This window comes from Trematomus bernacchii, unplaced genomic scaffold (genome assembly GCF_902827165.1).
Source record: "Trematomus bernacchii unplaced genomic scaffold, fTreBer1.1, whole genome shotgun sequence".
Classification (NCBI taxonomy): Eukaryota; Metazoa; Chordata; class Actinopteri; order Perciformes; family Nototheniidae; genus Trematomus; species Trematomus bernacchii.
Genome location: NW_022987723.1, coordinates 985,166 through 1,003,521, shown reverse-complemented (window position 1 = coordinate 1,003,521; position 18,356 = coordinate 985,166). Strand labels below are relative to the sequence as shown.

The 18,356-nt window shown below is 39.6% G+C and overlaps 2 protein-coding genes across 2 annotated transcripts in view; both read right to left on the bottom strand.

Moving 5' to 3' along the window:
* atr (ATR serine/threonine kinase) overlaps positions 1 to 1,436 on the bottom strand; it is a 34,662-nt gene extending 33,226 nt beyond the window's left edge. The window contains exons 1-3 of the mRNA XM_034144391.1: positions 1,248 to 1,436; positions 980 to 1,071; positions 162 to 314 (exon numbers count right to left, since the gene is read on the bottom strand). Coding sequence (XP_034000282.1) covers positions 162 to 314; positions 980 to 1,071; positions 1,248 to 1,300 — 298 coding nt within the window. The 5' untranslated portion in view covers positions 1,301 to 1,436. The remainder of the gene's footprint in view (positions 1 to 161; positions 315 to 979; positions 1,072 to 1,247) is intronic.
* Positions 1,437 to 2,718: 1,282 nt separating this feature from the next.
* Positions 2,719 to 18,356, bottom strand: LOC117493803 (plastin-1-like). Its single transcript, XM_034144390.1, has 17 exons — positions 18,313 to 18,356; positions 16,764 to 16,956; positions 16,012 to 16,102; positions 12,240 to 12,400; positions 11,501 to 11,630; positions 11,018 to 11,150; positions 10,852 to 10,933; positions 8,662 to 8,827; positions 7,741 to 7,886; positions 7,467 to 7,562; positions 6,599 to 6,800; positions 6,234 to 6,312; positions 4,984 to 5,098; positions 4,750 to 4,883; positions 4,177 to 4,300; positions 3,396 to 3,529; positions 2,719 to 3,314 (listed from the first exon to the last, which is right to left on the bottom strand). The coding sequence occupies exons 3-17, from the start codon at positions 16,079 to 16,081 to the stop codon at positions 3,176 to 3,178; spliced, it is 1,911 nt and encodes a 636-aa protein (XP_034000281.1). The 5' UTR covers positions 16,082 to 16,102; positions 16,764 to 16,956; positions 18,313 to 18,356; the 3' UTR covers positions 2,719 to 3,175.

The following is an 18,356-nucleotide window of genomic DNA, read 5'->3' as shown; positions in this document are numbered from 1 at the left end:
TCCATACACTGGTCATGCCGTTCAGGGCCCGCCATGCAAGTGCCTTCCTCACCTTAAGATCTTGCTCGGTTGAGTTGACCCATGAGCCCAGGTACTTGAAGTCCTGATTCCAACTTAATGCAGCTGTTAGTAACATTGCAGCTTTTTAAAGAGGCTCTTACCAGTGCAGCTCTGTGTGGTGTCTGGATACTCAGCGGGCTGGCAGGCGGGGTTAGCGAACATCAGAGACGAGGATTTGATGATATGCTGCACAAAGTCCAGCAACATCACACAGGCCGGCTCTGAACTGGACTTCTTATTCAGTCCTAGAGCAACTGGATGAGAAAAGACAATAGATTTGATTTATTGAACTGGTTCACCACCCCTAAATGGGTTGCAAGACTAATCATAAAAGTCACAGTATGATAACAGTGTTAGAAAAGAAAGACCCCATTATCTATTCTACACACATTAACGTGTTTTTTGTGTGAATTTCTTGATACGTCTCTTCTGAAGACCTGTACATCTTTGAATAAAACACCTCTCTTAAATTGAACTGCTCAATTACAGACACATCTCTTGAACTCCATATAGCCCGTGTGAAGCCAACTTACTTTGTTGTGACAATTGGCATTTATTAAGAATATCAATCCTTTGTTTAAATAACATGTGGTGTTATTTAGTCATGCCATGTGCCATTGTTTGGTTATTGTTTGCAAAGGGAAATTGACAAAATTGGGGCAAGAGGAAAATTCTTAACATTTATTAGGATGTTAAAAACTACTCAGAAGTAGCTATTTGGAAAGTGAACAGTAGGTACAGTAGGCCAAATCCTTAGATGAATAGACTTAGCAAAAACGTTTGACAGACTCCACACAAACAGAACACTTGTGCAGCTTTAATAAGGTGTGTTTTACTACTATAGGTCGTCACTGTAATGTTAGGGGTTTCTATTATTGTGTTTTCCTCCTGTACGTGCTTCAGATTCAGTGAACCTTACCGACATCCACATCTGTCAGTATCCTGTCAATGAACTGACACAGGATCTGTCGAGGTTTCTGCACAGCCTGGTCGTATTCAGCAGCATTGGCACTGAAAACACATCAACAAGGTGAAACGTTATTTATGGAAACATGCTTCAGAGAAGGTTTTTTATCAACTCAATACTGTGGCAACCATCACAAATAATGCTAAGTTTAATTAACAGCAGTTTCAGAGTCTGACATGCTGTTTAGAGTTAGCTTAACCAACTATAGCCGGTTACTCGCCTCGCTAGCTCCTGGAGAGCCGGTATCATCGCTGACATCTCCAGTCCCTCCATTGTTAAAGCAGCTTGGTGTGTCACTTCTTCAAGATATAATAGTTAATGTGTCTAATGTAGTTTTAGCCAGCACCCCCCTACATGTGCGGTTCATCCTGACATGTCTTTCGAAAACTTTCGCTCCAAAATGACTTTTTTGTTTTGGTACGGCAGCCATGGAGGGTCATTTACGCCACTGTTTAAAGTCGAATTCCAAACTGCTCCCTCTAGCGATGCACATGTGAACTGCTTACATTAAATATGAATACAGTGGAAAAGTAGTGAGACTTTACTTGGGATAAATACAAAAATACGACCTCGGTTGGGGTAAGTATCATGAATTCTAATTAACAAAGTAATAGAAGAGTCTGGCTTTTTGTTAGTGACTTTTGTAAGTACGTTTTTGTTGTTTTACAGATGTTTTATCTTCAAGGCCTACTGTACATTTTCTGATCTCTAATGCCTTTTCTTTTTCTATTTTGAGATGTTTCTATTTTAGAATTGTTTATTTCTACTCTTTTGTGTGCAATGCCTTGTTTTTTTTATGTTGCTGCATCTTATCTTAAACCTGAAGAAGTTACCTTATTTTGATTATGCCACGGTCACAGCAGGCTTGTGCAAAAAAATATTAAGGCATTTTACAGTCTCTTAGTCCATTCTATTTTAGTCTAAATATTATTACAATTGATTAATTTTGGCCCATTATATCAATGTGGAGTCCTGACACTTAAAGGTGGGGTAGGTAATTTTGGAGAAACCAGCTCGAGTGCGCTAGAATTTGAAAATACACAGCCAGAACAAATCTGCCACTTCCTTACAGAGCCCCTCCTCCAACACACACGAACGCGCACATGACCAATGAGGGCACGAGATAAGTTTGTGCACGAGATGGAAGGCTGACAGGCAGGTAGGCCATCCCATTATCTGACCCGGGCTGAGGCAGATGATTGGTCGTGCTTTTTACAGCGCTACTGTACGGCTTCCACAGATGACATTTTTGTATGTATTTATTGTCTAAGCATTTAATGTATTCATTGCTATCGGGATGTTAAGAGCATTCCATGGAATATAACAAAAAGTGTTTCTGAAGTGAATTACCTACCCTACCTTTAACCCTAACTCTGAAATTGCTAAGTTATCAAGGCTTAATGGGCAAAGTGGTACAGAGAAAACATATTACATAAACATATATTTAAAATAAAGGTCAATTTTAGATTTGGATGCTGGTGAGAGAAGCTGTGAAGTGTAAGTACATTTGCAATTTTTAGGGAAAAACACATACACAAAAAGCAATAAAATAAACTTGTTTTGCTGACATTTGTTTTGTTCTCTTTCTTCACCTATGTCAGTCGGAAAAACGATATGATCCTATCTAATGTCCTACTGTCCTTAAAGGTAGCTCAGTATCTCAAAATCAACCTGTTGTTTTTCATCTTTATTTAACCAGACACAACACACACAAATACAAGGCTGCTCAATACATTCAATAGATTCTCTCTTTAATTAAATAGCAATATTCAATGCACAACATTTACAGACATAAATGATATTTATGTTCATGATTCCGTTTTTTTCATGAGTCTTATTTTCTGTTTATATGGCAGAAAAAGTAAATACATGTAATGCGTTATTAAATATATAAAAAAGAACAATTAGGAGATTGTTCTAGAAATCACAGATAGCAAACAAATGAAGTGGATTTGCTGATGAAAAGTGATTTCCAACTTTAGGGAGGCTTATTGTTTGCATGAAAACAGAAACAGTCTTGTTCTGATTTTACAATTAGAACAATTAAAATCATGGGGAAAAGATGGGAAAAAATAGGAAAAGCGCATAGAAACAAAATGGATGTTCGTGGTTGGTTTCCTGGTGGTTGGTTCTTGTCTTCTTTTTGTTTTAGCGGTTGACCTTTTTCAAACCGTAGCCCATGAGGCTGGCGAACAGCGTCAGCACCATCTTTGGATTCACCTCCACCAAATCGTCAGGAAGTGCGTAGACACGAGCTCCGATCTTACGAGCCAATGAGATCGCATACCTGGGGGAGGAACGAGGAAGAGTCAAATACCAAAATGAAGAACATGAAGAACAATAACCTGTTGAGATTTGGTGTTTTTACTTTGCGTTGTTGAGTTTATCGTCCGCCTTCAGCACTCCTTTCACTCCTCTGTTCACCATGTCCCACTTCACGTTATTGGGAGCGATGGCATCGATCAGATCAATCACCGGCAGACTGGTGCTGATCAGTTTGTCCTGCAGAAAACAAGGAAACAGTGTCAAATACAGCCTTTTGTTTACTCACACCACGTACTCTCTCACCAACAGAGATGCCAAAAGTACACACATCCTTTACTCAAGTAGAAGTACAGATACTCGTGTTTAAAAATACTCTGGTGAAAGTAGAAGTACTGACTAAACTTCTTTACTCAAGTCAAAGTAAAGAGGGCTTTGAAATGTACTTCAGTAAAAAGTACCCATAACTAGCAGCTGTTTTAAAGAGTACCTGACCTCCCTTTATATTAATAGAACAATAATGTCATTGTTAGCTAATGAATGTTTCCATGCTGAACAACGGCAACATGACAACGTTTTCATTGGTCCCTCTTCTTTAGAGAAGACCAGGAAATGATGGATACACGGATCGTGTTCAAATCAATAGGCACGCAATGACTCTAAATAATAATGATCACGCCACCAAACACACATTAAAACTAAAGGAACCAGCCTGTTTGGAAGATGTAAGAAGTAGAAAGTACATTTATTTGTGTTCAAAATGTAAGAAGTAAAAGTCGTCAGAAAAATAAGTAGTGGAGGTAAGTACTGATACCAGAAAAATGTACAGTAACGAAGTATTTGTACTCCACTACGTCCCACCTCTGCTCCCCAACATACACACTCACTTTGAAACTGCTGATCTGTGTGCTCTTCTTTGATTGGCTCAGGGTGGTGTTGACCCAGTCGAGGATGATCTGATCTTTGACCTTCTCTCCATCGCCCAGATCTGACAAAACCAGCAGCGTGTACCTGAAGGATAACGAGCAGGAGGGATAACTCAAAGTGTGCAAGGAACAAAAACTGTTCAAATGGGGCGAGCAGAGAAATTCTTCTGTTGTTCTTTACATCTGTGATTTTGTCTATTCCAGAGTACTGCAATACTACCTGGTACAAATGTTTGTCAACCGCTTTCAAATCAAAACTGCTCCACCCTGTCAGAGACTTTTTGACTCAGCAGACCATAATAACCTCGTGAGGCTGTCCAACAACATCATCTGGGACCCAAAGCATGCTCTGAACAGAAAATATGAACTGCTACCATCTAATGGGAGATTCAATAAAGTCAGACTGAAGCAAGTCACATTTCAGACTTGATCATTTCAGACTTGATCTGACCAATAAAGTATTATCGCATCATATCGTATCGTATTCACTATGCACAGTTTGTCTTTGCCAAACAACATAGATGGAGCATGAACCTCCTCATCAGCTGCCAGACCAGCGCCAGCGTGTGCATGCGGCTCCCAGAGTTCAAGTTTTCTCCTCCGATGCCGACCAGAGAGAAGTGAGCGACGTCCCTGCCGAGCTCCACAGCATAGTTACAGTTCTCCAGCTAGAACACGTGAAGAAGAACAATGTTACTTTCCTTTTATGTTCACATCAACATGTAGTTTAGTTTACGAGCTTTCTATTTCTCTGTTTTATGTGCACACCCTCTTCATGTTGGCGCCCAGGACGGGATACGGCGGGTTGTTGACTCTCTTCCAGTTAACGGGCACATTAACCTTCTCACAAAGCTGCAAGATCACCAAACCATCACAAAGGTCCCTGTAGAGGACAAACAGAGAAAGTGAGGAAAATGAACATCAGTGCAGCGACAGTTGCTTTTTCTGTTACAGTAGCCAAAAATGACTGAAAAGTTTTCACTGCACTAATTTTGATTCAGTATCAGCTTTTCTAATGACTTAGAAGTCAAATGGAGCTCTTGTTCAGGTGTTTAACCCTTTGTGGATATTACACAGGCTAATTTCGGTCTATTGTCAAATCAACATGTTTACTTCTTCTTAGCCAATAAATCAATGTGGAATCCAATATTTCCATACCAGATTCAGATAGACTCATTACATATCATTTAGCTGATGCTTTTATACAAAGTGACTTACAATAAGTGCAAAAACCATAAAGAATCAAACAAGGATAGTGCAGATATATTCACTTCAAGCGAGTTCATACCATAGTATGGTTATGGTTGTGCAATAGGTCGCCATTGTCAGTATGTGCGTCTGTGTATTGTGTTTGTTCAAACGGTGTATGACTGATGATATGTGTATGTCTTTTAATGTCCACTATGTTTGTATATGTACATGTATGCACTGCAGGACGGAGTCCAGAACAAATTTCCTTACGGGGACAATAAAGTATATCGTATCGTATCGTATCGTATAGTAAGTGCTGGTGAATTAGTAACAAGGCCTACATTAACTCAAAAAGTACAATAGCTAAATTGCCAAGGTACAATGACCCCAGCCTGTTTCAAATCTTGGTTATATTGCCTTGTTAACACTTGTTACAGATGAGGAAATTACTCATTCTGAAGGGACTACAGAGTACAGTACAGAGTATAGCCATTATTTTAAAGTAAATTAAAGGTTAGTTTAAGATAAGGATGCTGGTAAGAAAAGCTGTAAAAAGAAAATACAGTAAACCCACAAATACAATTGCTATACCCTTGAGCAAGACACAATGTTACCAGTAGAGCCATATGATACTATAATAGCAATAATAACGTGAATTCATGGCACCATTCAAAAACAAGTTCAAAGGTATAGGTAATACATGTAAGGTACAACTGTCCCCTCTTTACTACTCTTATCAATGGCTCTTCTGGGTATAAATATGTAAATGTAGGGATGTTTAATAGGCCTGCACTTCCTTTATTAGGTTAATGTATAACATGACATACCAGCACAGGTGGTTGACGTATGGAGAGACGCCCAGAGAGTTCATCCAGTTTCTAAATGTCTTCTCTTCGTTGGTCTCAGCTGTAAATACATAAAAAACATCAACATTTCCTCCTTCTCCAGCTGCTCCCACACATTTACTGTCAGCTGATAGGATACTTTTAGGTGCAGCTATAGGTTGTATACAGATATGGATTTATGGATGATATAAATTGCTTTTGAGTTTTTATTGCTTGTATCATGCAGTACTATTTGCACTGGATCGTGCATGTCAGCATTTTATGACTGAACTTTCATGTCAAGCCTCAATGCTATAACGTGATGCAGCGTAATTATATTGGATGAATGATTATATTCTATGTCTCACGTGCTATGTCTGCCGGGTCGATGCCGTTTCCGTTGATGTGAGTCTTCTGCAGGGCAGGGTGCATGTTGAACAGGTTGGCGACGAAGGCCAAGTTGAGTTTGCTGTTTCCAGATGTGACGTCATGAGGAGAAACAAACTGTCTGCAGTCCAGCCGCGCCGCCTGCTTCAGCATCAGCTCCGCCCTTTTGTCTAAATTACACTCCTACACATGCACATCAAACAGACATGCTTGGTATCAGACACTGTGTATATCTTTTAAAGGACTTCATCTTTGTATTTCTGTTGTACCTATATGTTCACTTTGTTTTATGGGGTTTTATATTTTATATTGTTGCATCGACTCAGTTGTCTTGTGTCTTATGTGTCAGAGAGAAACCATTATTTATTTTATTTTTATTATCATACATTTGACCTCTGATAAAATGTTATATTTTGCTGCATGTACCTTTTAAAGTTCTTAACAGATAATCTGAGGGGAATTTCCTGTTGTTTGCTTTCAACTTGTGATGTGTCATTTTGTAAAGCACGTTGAGCTGCATGTGTTGTATGAAAAGTGCTATATAAATAAAGCTTTATTATTATAACCATGCCAAAATCCAAAAGGAAAATACTCTACATTTGTGTTGTTATTATAACTAGTCTTCATCAAAAAAGGACCATGCATCAAAAATAATGATTCTCAAAAGTATGCCAGTTTTAGCTTTTAGTCAATGCAGTCGATCGGCAGGTGCACACACAATATCACAATTATTAATAATAACAGAGAAATGAACAATGAACCCTACAAATAAATACTCATATCTGTCATATGTCAGTGTCTGGTTCACAAAATACACATATTCAATTGTACAAAGACACACTGACTCACACTCAGGCCGCTCATTTCAATGTTCACTCTCATTTTGTAGCCGTCTTGTTCTTCCTGAGCAATCTGGTCCAAAAGGTGAAAGTAGGCTCGCGAGTCCTACAGGGATGAAACACAAGAAGGGGTTAAACTCACCTGTGTGTGTGTGTGTGTGTGTGTGTGTGTGTGTGTGTGTGTGTGTGTGTGTGTGTGTGTGTGTGTGTGTGTGTGTGTGTGTGTGTGTGTGTGTGTGTGTGTGTGTGTGTGTGTGTGTGTGCGCGTGTGTTCTGAAGGGGACCTTAATATCTTCACTGAAGTTGCTGATGGTGTTGGTTCCTGCGTTGCGTAAATGATAGTTGACCCAGCGGAGCAGCAGCTCCTCGGGGGAGAGGGACATCAGTTGCTGCAGATTTTCCCGGCCATCTGCCAGAAGGCTGATCAGGGCTGGAAACACATTCACAAAGAGTCTCTATTAAAGGTCACCTGTTATGCAAAATCCACTTTTTCATGTCTCTTCTACATCAACATGTGTCCCCTCTGTGTAAAGAGATTCTGAAAGTTTCAGGAAAAAAGATTCTCTCTCTTTTTGTCCTGATCCATTTATATAAAAACCTGTCTGAAAATGAGCTGATCAGATTTTGGCCACTTTATGATGTCATAACGATGTTTTGTCTTGTGTAACCATTAGCCAATCACCAACCAAGGTAACCCCCCCCCCCACCTTATCACCTGAATCTCCTCCTAGAGCACCATTGTGTTCTTTTTAACCAAATATCTCTCAGAGGGGCGTGGGGAGGGGCTCCTTATTTTCATCTAAAGTAACAGACAGAGAATCAGCACTTTGGAAACAGGGCTGAAACAGAGGGGATTATGGGATGCTGCAATGATCTGTTTGGTGTTTGGAGCCAAACACTTTAGAGACATGTTTTGTGTATATCTGAGACCTATAATATATTGATGAAAAACAGTATAATAGGGGACCTTTAAATGTAGTGTACGTTTTATATATCTAATAATATCTTGAACATAAACTGCATTCCATCTAGATTAATAGTGTACAAGTTAATGTGTGTGTGTGTGTGTGTGTGTGTGTGTGTGTGTGTGTGTGTGTGTGTGTGTGTGTGTGCGTGCGTGCGTGCGTGCGTGCGTGCGTGCGTGCGTGCGTGCGTGCGTGCGTGCGTGCGTGCGTGCGTGTGTGCGTGTGTGTGTGTGCACTGACCTTCGTTCCTGCTGATTTCTATATCAGCAAACAGGCCAACCTTGATAATCTGCCAGAACAGTCCCAGGACCAGATGGGGTTTCCCAGCCATCAGATCATGGGCATCGATGCTCACCACCGTACAGCCGATCGCTGACGCCGAGTTCAGCGCCAGCACCAGATTCTCCTACAAATCAATGTAAATCAAGAGTTTTGCTTAAAGTCAGACATTTCAGAGAGGATGCCAAAATTAAAATCTATAAAAAAACAAATTATGAGCAATTTATGAGAAAGATGGATGGCTGGATGGATAAATATCCCCCAACAACACATAAAAGGACAGATAGGACTATTCCCTTTTTCCCTTTACTTCTCCACAGAGTACTGCAGAGTCAAAAGCCATAAATAACTCAAAAAAGAGGAAGTATGCAGTAAACGTTAATATTTTACAGGCTGTGTCCTCAAGACCTTCCCTTAAAACTGCTATTGTCTTATTTATATATATATATAGTTTATTTACCCGGTAACCAGAGGAATCGTTCGGTTGACTGCTCAATTCAATCAAATAAAAATATATTATTTATTTACGTTGTTTCCTTCTAACTGTGAGAGATTTTCTTGTCTTCTTTAAATGTTATTGTCAAAACTAATAGCTTGTGATTAGGTGAATACACTTAGGTTAGTCACTGGTACATTTTTATATATAAAGCCATGTTAGGGAAACTTCCATCCTACATCTGCTCCCTGATCTCACGGCGAATTGTAAGTGGCTACTGCCTGAGATCGCATGCTGTGGTTTTATTAAATGTGCCAACTGCTAGGACTGTCTTAGGGAAAATAGCATTTAGATGCGCAGCTCCACTGTCCTGGAATAGTCTGCAATTAAAATGGAAACTGAGCAATCTGGTGCCACTAAATGATTTTAAAGCTCGGTTGGATGCTACTGAATCGGAAGCTGTTGGTACCTGTGCATGTGGATAGTTATGTAATTTGTAATCCCTGTAATGCTACTGTATGATGTCCTTTTGTTGTTCTGTTTATGTTTTTAATGTTTCATGTGGAACCTACTTGAGCAGGTCTCCCTTGAAAAAGAGGTCAATGATCTCAATGGGATACAACCTGAATAAATAAAGGTTTGAAATGAAATGAAATGAGGTTAGAGTGTTACATAAGAATGTTGTAATCATTCTCATATGTGTGTGTTCAATATGAAGTATTAGCAGCTTAGCTCAGCATAAAGACTGGAAACAGCTAACCTGGCTCTGTCCAAAGGTATACAAACATGCAGCTCCCAGCACATCTGAAGATTTTGAAAACGTGATGTCTCGTGTGTTTAATCCACACAGAAACTGATGATTCAAACCAACATTTCTACAGTCTCTGCTGGCTTCCTGGAAACCTCAAAGTGTCCGCAGCAAGTCACTATGCCCAGCACATTACTCTCACAAAATATGGATGTTTACACTTTGGTTATTGTACAGATTGAAAGTGGCAAATGTGTGAGGATTAAAGCTCCTGGTGAGTATATTTGCACAATTGTAGTTTGCATAGAACCAGGATAGCTGTTTGCAGTCTTCATGCTAAGTTAAGCTAAGCTAATTGGCTTCTTAATAACCTTTCTGCAAACTTCATTAATTTCCAAAATGGCAAACTACTCTTTTACAATTCTAATAGTGATGTGACGGCTCTTTGGTACGAACGAAGGGAACCGAGTCCTACTTGGTGAGAGCCGTTCTTTTTATCGTTGGTTCACTGCCTGCCATAAATCCACTCGCCTTTAAACGAACTTGCTTTCCTGAATGCACATTAGCCATAGATGTGTAGTACCATTACAACACAAGATGATGGCATAACGCATGCTGCTTGAGTAGTAGTTTGGCTGGCTGAGAGATGTAGCAAGTAATAACATTTTTCTGTGAGTAAAAGTAGATTTCTGGCAATACAGTCAATCATTATCCTGGTGATTATTTTGCAGATAAACCTATTAACCCCGCCCCCTTTAAAAAAAAAAACGGCTCTTTTGAACGGCTCTTATGAAAACAACGGAGCCATAAAATCCGGCTCCCTTCAAAGAGCCGTAATTCCCATCACTAAATTCTAGTGCAAGTACTTCCTTCAGTATGGATGACCATAAAAGTTACAATGCATGACACATTTCTTAGTATTTGCTGCTTTTTATTAGGATATATATGATGGAAATCTACCACTCACTGTCATTGTGAAGGTGGCCAGTTTCTTGGTGTTGATGACTCTTTCGTCGATGGTGTCAGGCTGGGACAGGTTGATCATTTTGCTGTAAGACAACAAAGCGTTTGGGTAAATAATGATGATGTTTTTCAGATATGTGATGTCTCAGATTCCTCCTTGTGAGTGTTACCATAACAGGATGCCGTCTCGGACCGAGGCGAAGAGGCTCTCATCGTCTGGGTTCATGGGCAGCAGATGTTGGCAGTCTGGGTCTTTGGCCAAAGCTTTATTGATCCAGTTGACAAAAGCCACCTTTTCCTCATCTAAACAAACACACAACCACACACACATGTACTCAAGGACTGTACTAGACTACACATTTAAGGTACTTGTATTTTACTTGAGATTTTTCTTTTGTAAGTTACTTTCTACTTCATTAAATTCAGAAGGAATTAACGTCTTTTTACTTCAGTTCTCTGGCCGGCTAAGTCTTTACAAATGAAGTTTTTTTGTATAAATATATTAAATGTATTGACAATTATAAATGTTCACTGTATTTTTTTTATTTCTACATGATGGACTTTTAGTATTAATACTTGAAGGTACATTTAGCTGATTATACTCAAATATCATTCTTAATGCAGACTTATAAATGATTATTACACTCTCTCACCAGAGTAGGAGTGCTGAGTCCCCTCGCTGGATTTTCTTGACATTCCTCCAAAGGAGCGAATCCCATCTTTCCTCGTGATGATCTTCCGAAACGTCTCACTGAACTCCTTGCTCTTCAGCTCTTGGAAGATCTGAACATAACTGAACAGTTACTCCATGCACAATTTAAAGGTCCCCTAATATACTGTTTTTCATCAATATATTATAGGTCTCAGATATATACAGAACATGTCTCTGAAGTGTTTGGCTCCAAACACCAAACAGATCATTGCAGCATCCCATAATCCCCTCTGTTTCAGCCGTGTTTCCAAAGTGCTGATTCTCTGTCTGTTACTTTAGATGAAAATATGGAGCCCCTCCCCACGCCCCTCTGAGAGAGATTTGGTTACAAAGAACACAATGGTGCTCTAGGAGGAGATTCAGGTGATAAGGTGGGGGGGGGGGTTACCTTGGTTGGTGATTGGCTAATGGTTACACAAGCCAAAAATCGTTATGACATCATTAAGTGGCCAAAATCTGATCAGCTCGTTTTCAGACAGGTTTTTATATAAATGGATCAGGACAAAAAGTGAGAGAATCTTTTTTCCTGAAAATGTCAGCATCTTTTTACACAGAGGGGACATATGTTGATGTATGAAAGACATGAAAAAGTGGATTTTATTTATTTATTATTTTATTTAATAGGTGACCTTTAAAGATAGTATCTCAACATATTTGCACACAATCTGCACATGACTCACAGAAACAAATTCCTCAAAGCTGATCTTCCCGTCCTTGTTGGTGTCTCCGCTGACGAAGGTCTCGATGACTTCTCGCACCTTGAACCCCGGCAGGGAGAAACTCGCCTCTCTGAACAACTCCTGGAGCTCAAAGTCGCTCACAAAGCCGCTGTTATCAATATCTGAACACACACACACACACACACACACACACACACACACACACACACACACACACACACACACACACACACACACACACACACACACACACACACACACACACACACACACACACACACACACACACACACACACACACACACACACACACACACACACACAGTCAATTTGATGATGATGCCCTCAATATTCTGGGTAAATATTGCCCACAGATGATAAAAGCAAAGACAAACAAAGGACTGGTAAGGCTTCATTAAAAGGTCATTTCTTAATAATTTAATTAAATGTAATTTGGTACTGGTTATACAAGGACAATAAAGACCGATCTTTGAGTTGGATGAAGTGTATTGAGTTTATAAGCAGTTATTGCTTTATTGTCACTCCATCTTCTTTAATTATCTGCTTATACCTCAGCTGCACTTTGGCATGATAATACTTAGATGGTAACAAAAGATAAAACACTGATGCTGTTTAGACTGCACAGAAATGACAACTAAAGACACAGATATATTGCAAATACTTCATGTGCTTAAAGAAAGACACTCCAGGTGAAGAGTAAATCATGGAAAGAGAAGATGACACCAAGAAACTTCCTTAATGTATCACTTACATGAATTAAAGCAATCGGTTTTGTATGACAAGTTTCCTGAAAAGTGTATTTAAATGTGCCAAATATTACGTTGTATATGATGGTATGCTAACTTTTGCTACATTATAAGAAATATACTGACATAAATAGAAAACATTTGGAATATTTTGGATCTTCTCTTCCCACTAGTGTGAAAGAATAAATGTTATGAAGGCAATATATTCCAAAACCTTAAATTGATAAGCATATTAAAACGTTTTTTGGATTTTGCCTCTGGTGTCCCACTTTTAAAAATACACACTTACAAAAATGCATTTGTTCCATTTCTCTCCAGTTCATTTTCACAACCCAAACACTATATGATATAATACATACTTACATACAAATATACTTACATAAATACTTTTAAAATATGCCCTTTACTCTAAAATCTAATATACTGTATTTTGTCATATTGACCTAGTACCTAGTTACTTGAAAATGTATATTCCTTCCTATAAATCGTTTTTGAAATACTTTCTATTTCTAATTGTTCAATCTTAGTCATTCTCTTACACCGTATTTCCTCATACTGCTTTTATGTTTGCACCACTATGGTCCAAAGCAAATTCCTTGTATATGTCGACCTACTGGACAATAAACCTGATTCTGATCAAATGTCACAGTTGATTTGAAGTGCTGAACTAATGATAAACCTTTTTTCTGTATAATATGTTGCCAAATCCTTTTATTTGACAATATACATCGGCCAGTTATTGCCCATACTTCCTCATAGTTGGTAAAGATAAAAAACAAATGCTGAAACGCCGGCTTGCTGACAAAGCTGTTCTTGGTTATGAGAGCAATTCAACTGGAATTTATCCAATTGGACGTGCACCAATTGAACCTTGGATGCATTTAAGTTATAATTCGGACAAATAAGAGTCCCTTTAATAGCCGCGTTCACACCAAGTACTTTGCCGTACTTAGTGCCGGGGCACTAAGCCCCAGGGCACTTAGTACAGATCGCGTTCACACCGGAATAAGTTCCCTGAGGGAAAATTACGCAAATGAGCCGCTGACGTCACTTCGTCTTCTTCTGCTTTGGGTTTACTGGCAGGCCGCAAACCACTTCACGGCGTACATGTATACTGCCACCCGGAGTCCCCGGCCGGAAGTCCCCGGAGTTGGGGACTGGCTTCAGTAGAAGCTGCTGGGACTCCCAGCAGCTTCTACTGAAGCCTTCCGAGTAAATCGCCAGAACGCCGACACCTCCTCATCTCCACCGCTCCCATGTTTTCTTTTGTGTTGCCATAAGTTAGTCTCTCTGCGTTTGTGTGCTGGGCGAATGCTAATGCTAATAATGCTAATAAAATGGCGGCTCTACAAAACATTTCAGAGTTTTACGGGGCGTGGTTTGCAATTCACCCAGCCAATCAGAACTGGGCAGAGTTGTAATAATATTACTTTTGTCGGTAACGGAGTAGTGTAACGCGTTACTTTTATAATTCAGTAATCACACTCCAGTTACTAACATTGCCCCGACACGCGTTACTTCGTTACTTTTATAAAATCAGTCATAATCACACTGACAGACAAGAGGGGTTTCCGCCTCAGGTTTATATGTACGTAATCTGCGCGACTTGCGCGTCCACATATCCACGTGCAGTGCTGCATAAACATGGCTGAGTCAGCGATAACTTTCGAGGGGTGGAGGTATGCCCATTATTTTGAGTTTGTCCGAAGAATAGACAGGAATGTGACGGTGAGGTGCAAACTGTGTCCAGGCCAGAAGCTGTTATCCACTGCTGTAAACACCACGTCAAACCTCAACAAACACCTGCAAAGAACACATGCTAAGGTGAAGCTAATAGCTAAGGACCCCCGAACCCAGAGTGCGGATGTTGTGAGTCGCCGCAGCCGACTCCGAAGCAGCACAAATTAGAATTTGGAGGACCGGTAACCAAAGCAGAGATGGACAGGCTTGTAGCATCCTTCATAGTAGAGGTAATGTTGCCCATTTGCACAGTGGAATCACCATCGCATCGTTCAGAGATATACTGCGCAAAATACAGATAGCAGGAGACAGAGGACAGCCATAGTCAGAGCTATCTGGATCAGTCTTATGCGACAATGGAAACTGAACTAAAGAGAACATTTGAAACTTTAGCAGTCTGCGTGATCTGCCTGTAGGGAGGGGCGGGCCGGCCCTGCGAGTAAAGTAACGAGTAAAGTAACGAGTTACTTTATGTAGAGAGTAACGAAGTAGTGTAATATATTACTTTTTTTTAAAGTAATATGTAATATGTAATATATTACTTTTTTTTAGTAACGACCCCATCTCTGGAACTGGGGCACTTTTTTCCCCCAGGAAAGTACCATCTCTCAGCAGGCACTAAAAATGGGGGTAAAAGTTCCCGGCACTCAGTACTCTTTTTGGTGTGAACGCGTCATAAGGGGTACTAACGGAACTAAAGGCGAAAAGTACGGGGAAAAGTACTCCGGTGTGAACGCGGCTAGTGTAACTGAACGTTATTTTGTGGGAATTTACATTAACTGGGCCGAGTAAAATAAAGTGTTACATGTCATTTTAAACTGCACAATATCGGACCCAATTTTACAAGTTTATCTTTTGGGCTTTTTTTTTATGGCTCACTATTATCAGCATTTTTTACAATTATACACCTATGTACTTATGATTCACTGATAACATCTTGCAACGTCTCATTATTACTTCTGAAATACCTCACACATGCACTTAACAACACAAGCAATAAAAATATCTTATATAAGAGTCATTGAGGTCAGCTGTAAAGGTCGAAATCAGGCAAGATCATCCGCCAATACAACTGTAGGTGTCAGGTCAGGTGTGTGTGTGTGTGTGTGTGTGTGTGTGTGTGTGTGTGTGTGTGTGTGTGTGTGTGTGTGTGTGTGTGTATGTGTGTGTGTGTGTGTGTGTGTGTGTGTGTGTGTGTGTGTGTGTGTGTGTGTGTGTGTGTGTGTGTGTGTGTGTGTGTGTGTGTGTGTGTGTGAGAAACTCACCGATTTTATTAAAGGCCTCTCTGAGATCTTCCAGGTCGTCCCTGGAAATCTGTGTGACGTGACTCTCCATTGTAGCTTCTCAGTGGTGCACCTGAAACACACACACACACACCTGCTCAGCTCTGGATCATTTTGGACGCAAAGTCAAATCAGATTTTGCAGGATTGATCAATATTAACGACACAGGCAAACATGTAGACACACTTGGAGAAATCATTCAACCTAATAGACATACCCAAAACTGAGTTGAACAAGAGAGATTGGATAATAAAGGTGGTAGAACTAATAGGAAGTGTCAGGTTATTTACTGGAATTTGTTCAGGGTAGCCTTGTGACACTGATTATTCACACACACATAGAGGCACGTGAACACACCTTCGTTTCCCCATAAAACCCCTGAGGCAGTAGCATTTTTACGATAAAGTATCCCTGTGGTTCTTTACTTAAGGACACGATAAAGTCAAAGTCAACTTTAATGTCAATCTTTCAGTTTGTGTGTACAGACAGAGAGATCGAAATGACGTTTCCAACAACCCCGAATACAAAAATACAATTATACAATATACAGATATGTATACAAATATGTATAAGATATGTATATCCTATAGACACATTTACACATATGCACACATTAAGATAAAAACCACAACAATCAATATGAATAACAGTCAATGTGCATTTATTGCAAGTGTGTCCATAGCAGTGTAAAAAAAAAAGTGTCTGGTGCTGGATTAAAGGACAGAGACGAGTACCTTCATAAGAGTTCCCTGTTAGTCCCGTGTGGAGCCTCTCGGTGCAGATCCCTCTGGACTGAATGCAGGACTGGAGTTTTGCAGAGATTGTGAGGCTTCAGACCGGAAGCCGGATCCCAGAGAGGCTGAAGAGAGGCAGGTTATCTCTCCGAGGAGGAGTCTCTCAGCCGTGGACCTTTGGCCTGCCTGGACCCTGGGACGGGCGTAGGCTGACAGTTAACATTTAACACCTCAGCTGTGTCAGTGTTGTTGTCTTTAGAGAGAAGTTCATCTGTTCGTCTCTGTTACCGGCCTCTTAAACAAAGCCCGGCCCCCCCACTGACACTTTACCTCAGCCACAACGCAGACTCTATGCATTACATTAATGCACACACAATGTACACTATATCTGTTTTCTTGTCTTTTTTATTACAGCCGATTTTTATTCATATTTTATTCCGTTTTTCATTCCATTTATATTTTACTATAGTTGTATTATATTTTGTATTATTTTTTATATTTTTTCTAGTTCCCTACCTGTGTTTTTAATTCATGTTTTATTTTAATTTGTATGTACGCACCATGACGTCAAGTCAAATTCCTCGTATGTGTAAACCTACCTGGTAATAAACCTGTTTCTGATTCTGCTGATTCTACATTGATTTGGAGTTTTAGTATCTGACATAGAAAGCATAAATAATGGTGGGACGACGGGTGGGAGTGGAATATTCTAAATTAAATCCAGGAACTTAAATAAATACCTTAAATTTAAACGACTAACACAGGCAATCAAATAATATGAGTGGGATATACACATTATCACTATTTGCAGCAGGTAAAGGGCCATTATTGTCCTGAGTTCAACCTACCAGGCAAATATTTCTCTTAATCTGTAAAGAAATGTCATCTTTATCATGACTGACCTCACCTTAAGGCCTATTTATTGCTCCAGACCTTATATACAATCAAAAGAAATATTAGCTATCTTTACAAGAAGTAGATAATAAGATTGATATCATCAAACATATAAAGCAACAGCTGGGAGACAGTAAGCCTAGCCTAGCTTAAAAGATCCATAACTTTATTTGTTTGGAATAGTCATCAGAAGGGAAATTGCAATTAATTAATATATAAATGGGTTTGAAGAAAGTAAAAAATTGTTCCTATATATCTAAAATGTCCTATTTTAGATGGTGCACTGCATTCTATAAAACATGTTTAAAACATGAGGCCTGTGTTTGCCTCAGTGCCGCACAATGCTCTGTAACCTGAGGCACAGAACCATTACTCAGATTAAACTGCGCCGCATTATCACACTCTCTTTATTCCTACACACGGTCAGCAGATTATGCTTTTTGTTGAATTGTCTCCACACCTTTTTACCTAAATCTTAACAGGATTGCTCATTACTGGTGAAGCTCTGACATAAATCAGTGGCATTTGACCTGCATGGAAACTTCAGCAGGTGCAGTGTATTAGAGTTTGCAATGTGTACATTTATGAAGCAGCTGTTTTTTTTTAAGAATTATCAAACTAAAATGTATGAAAAGTATAGAAGTAAGGAGCTTACATTGAGTCCACGGCAGGCTGAAGGGCTTATGATCCGGAGCAGGG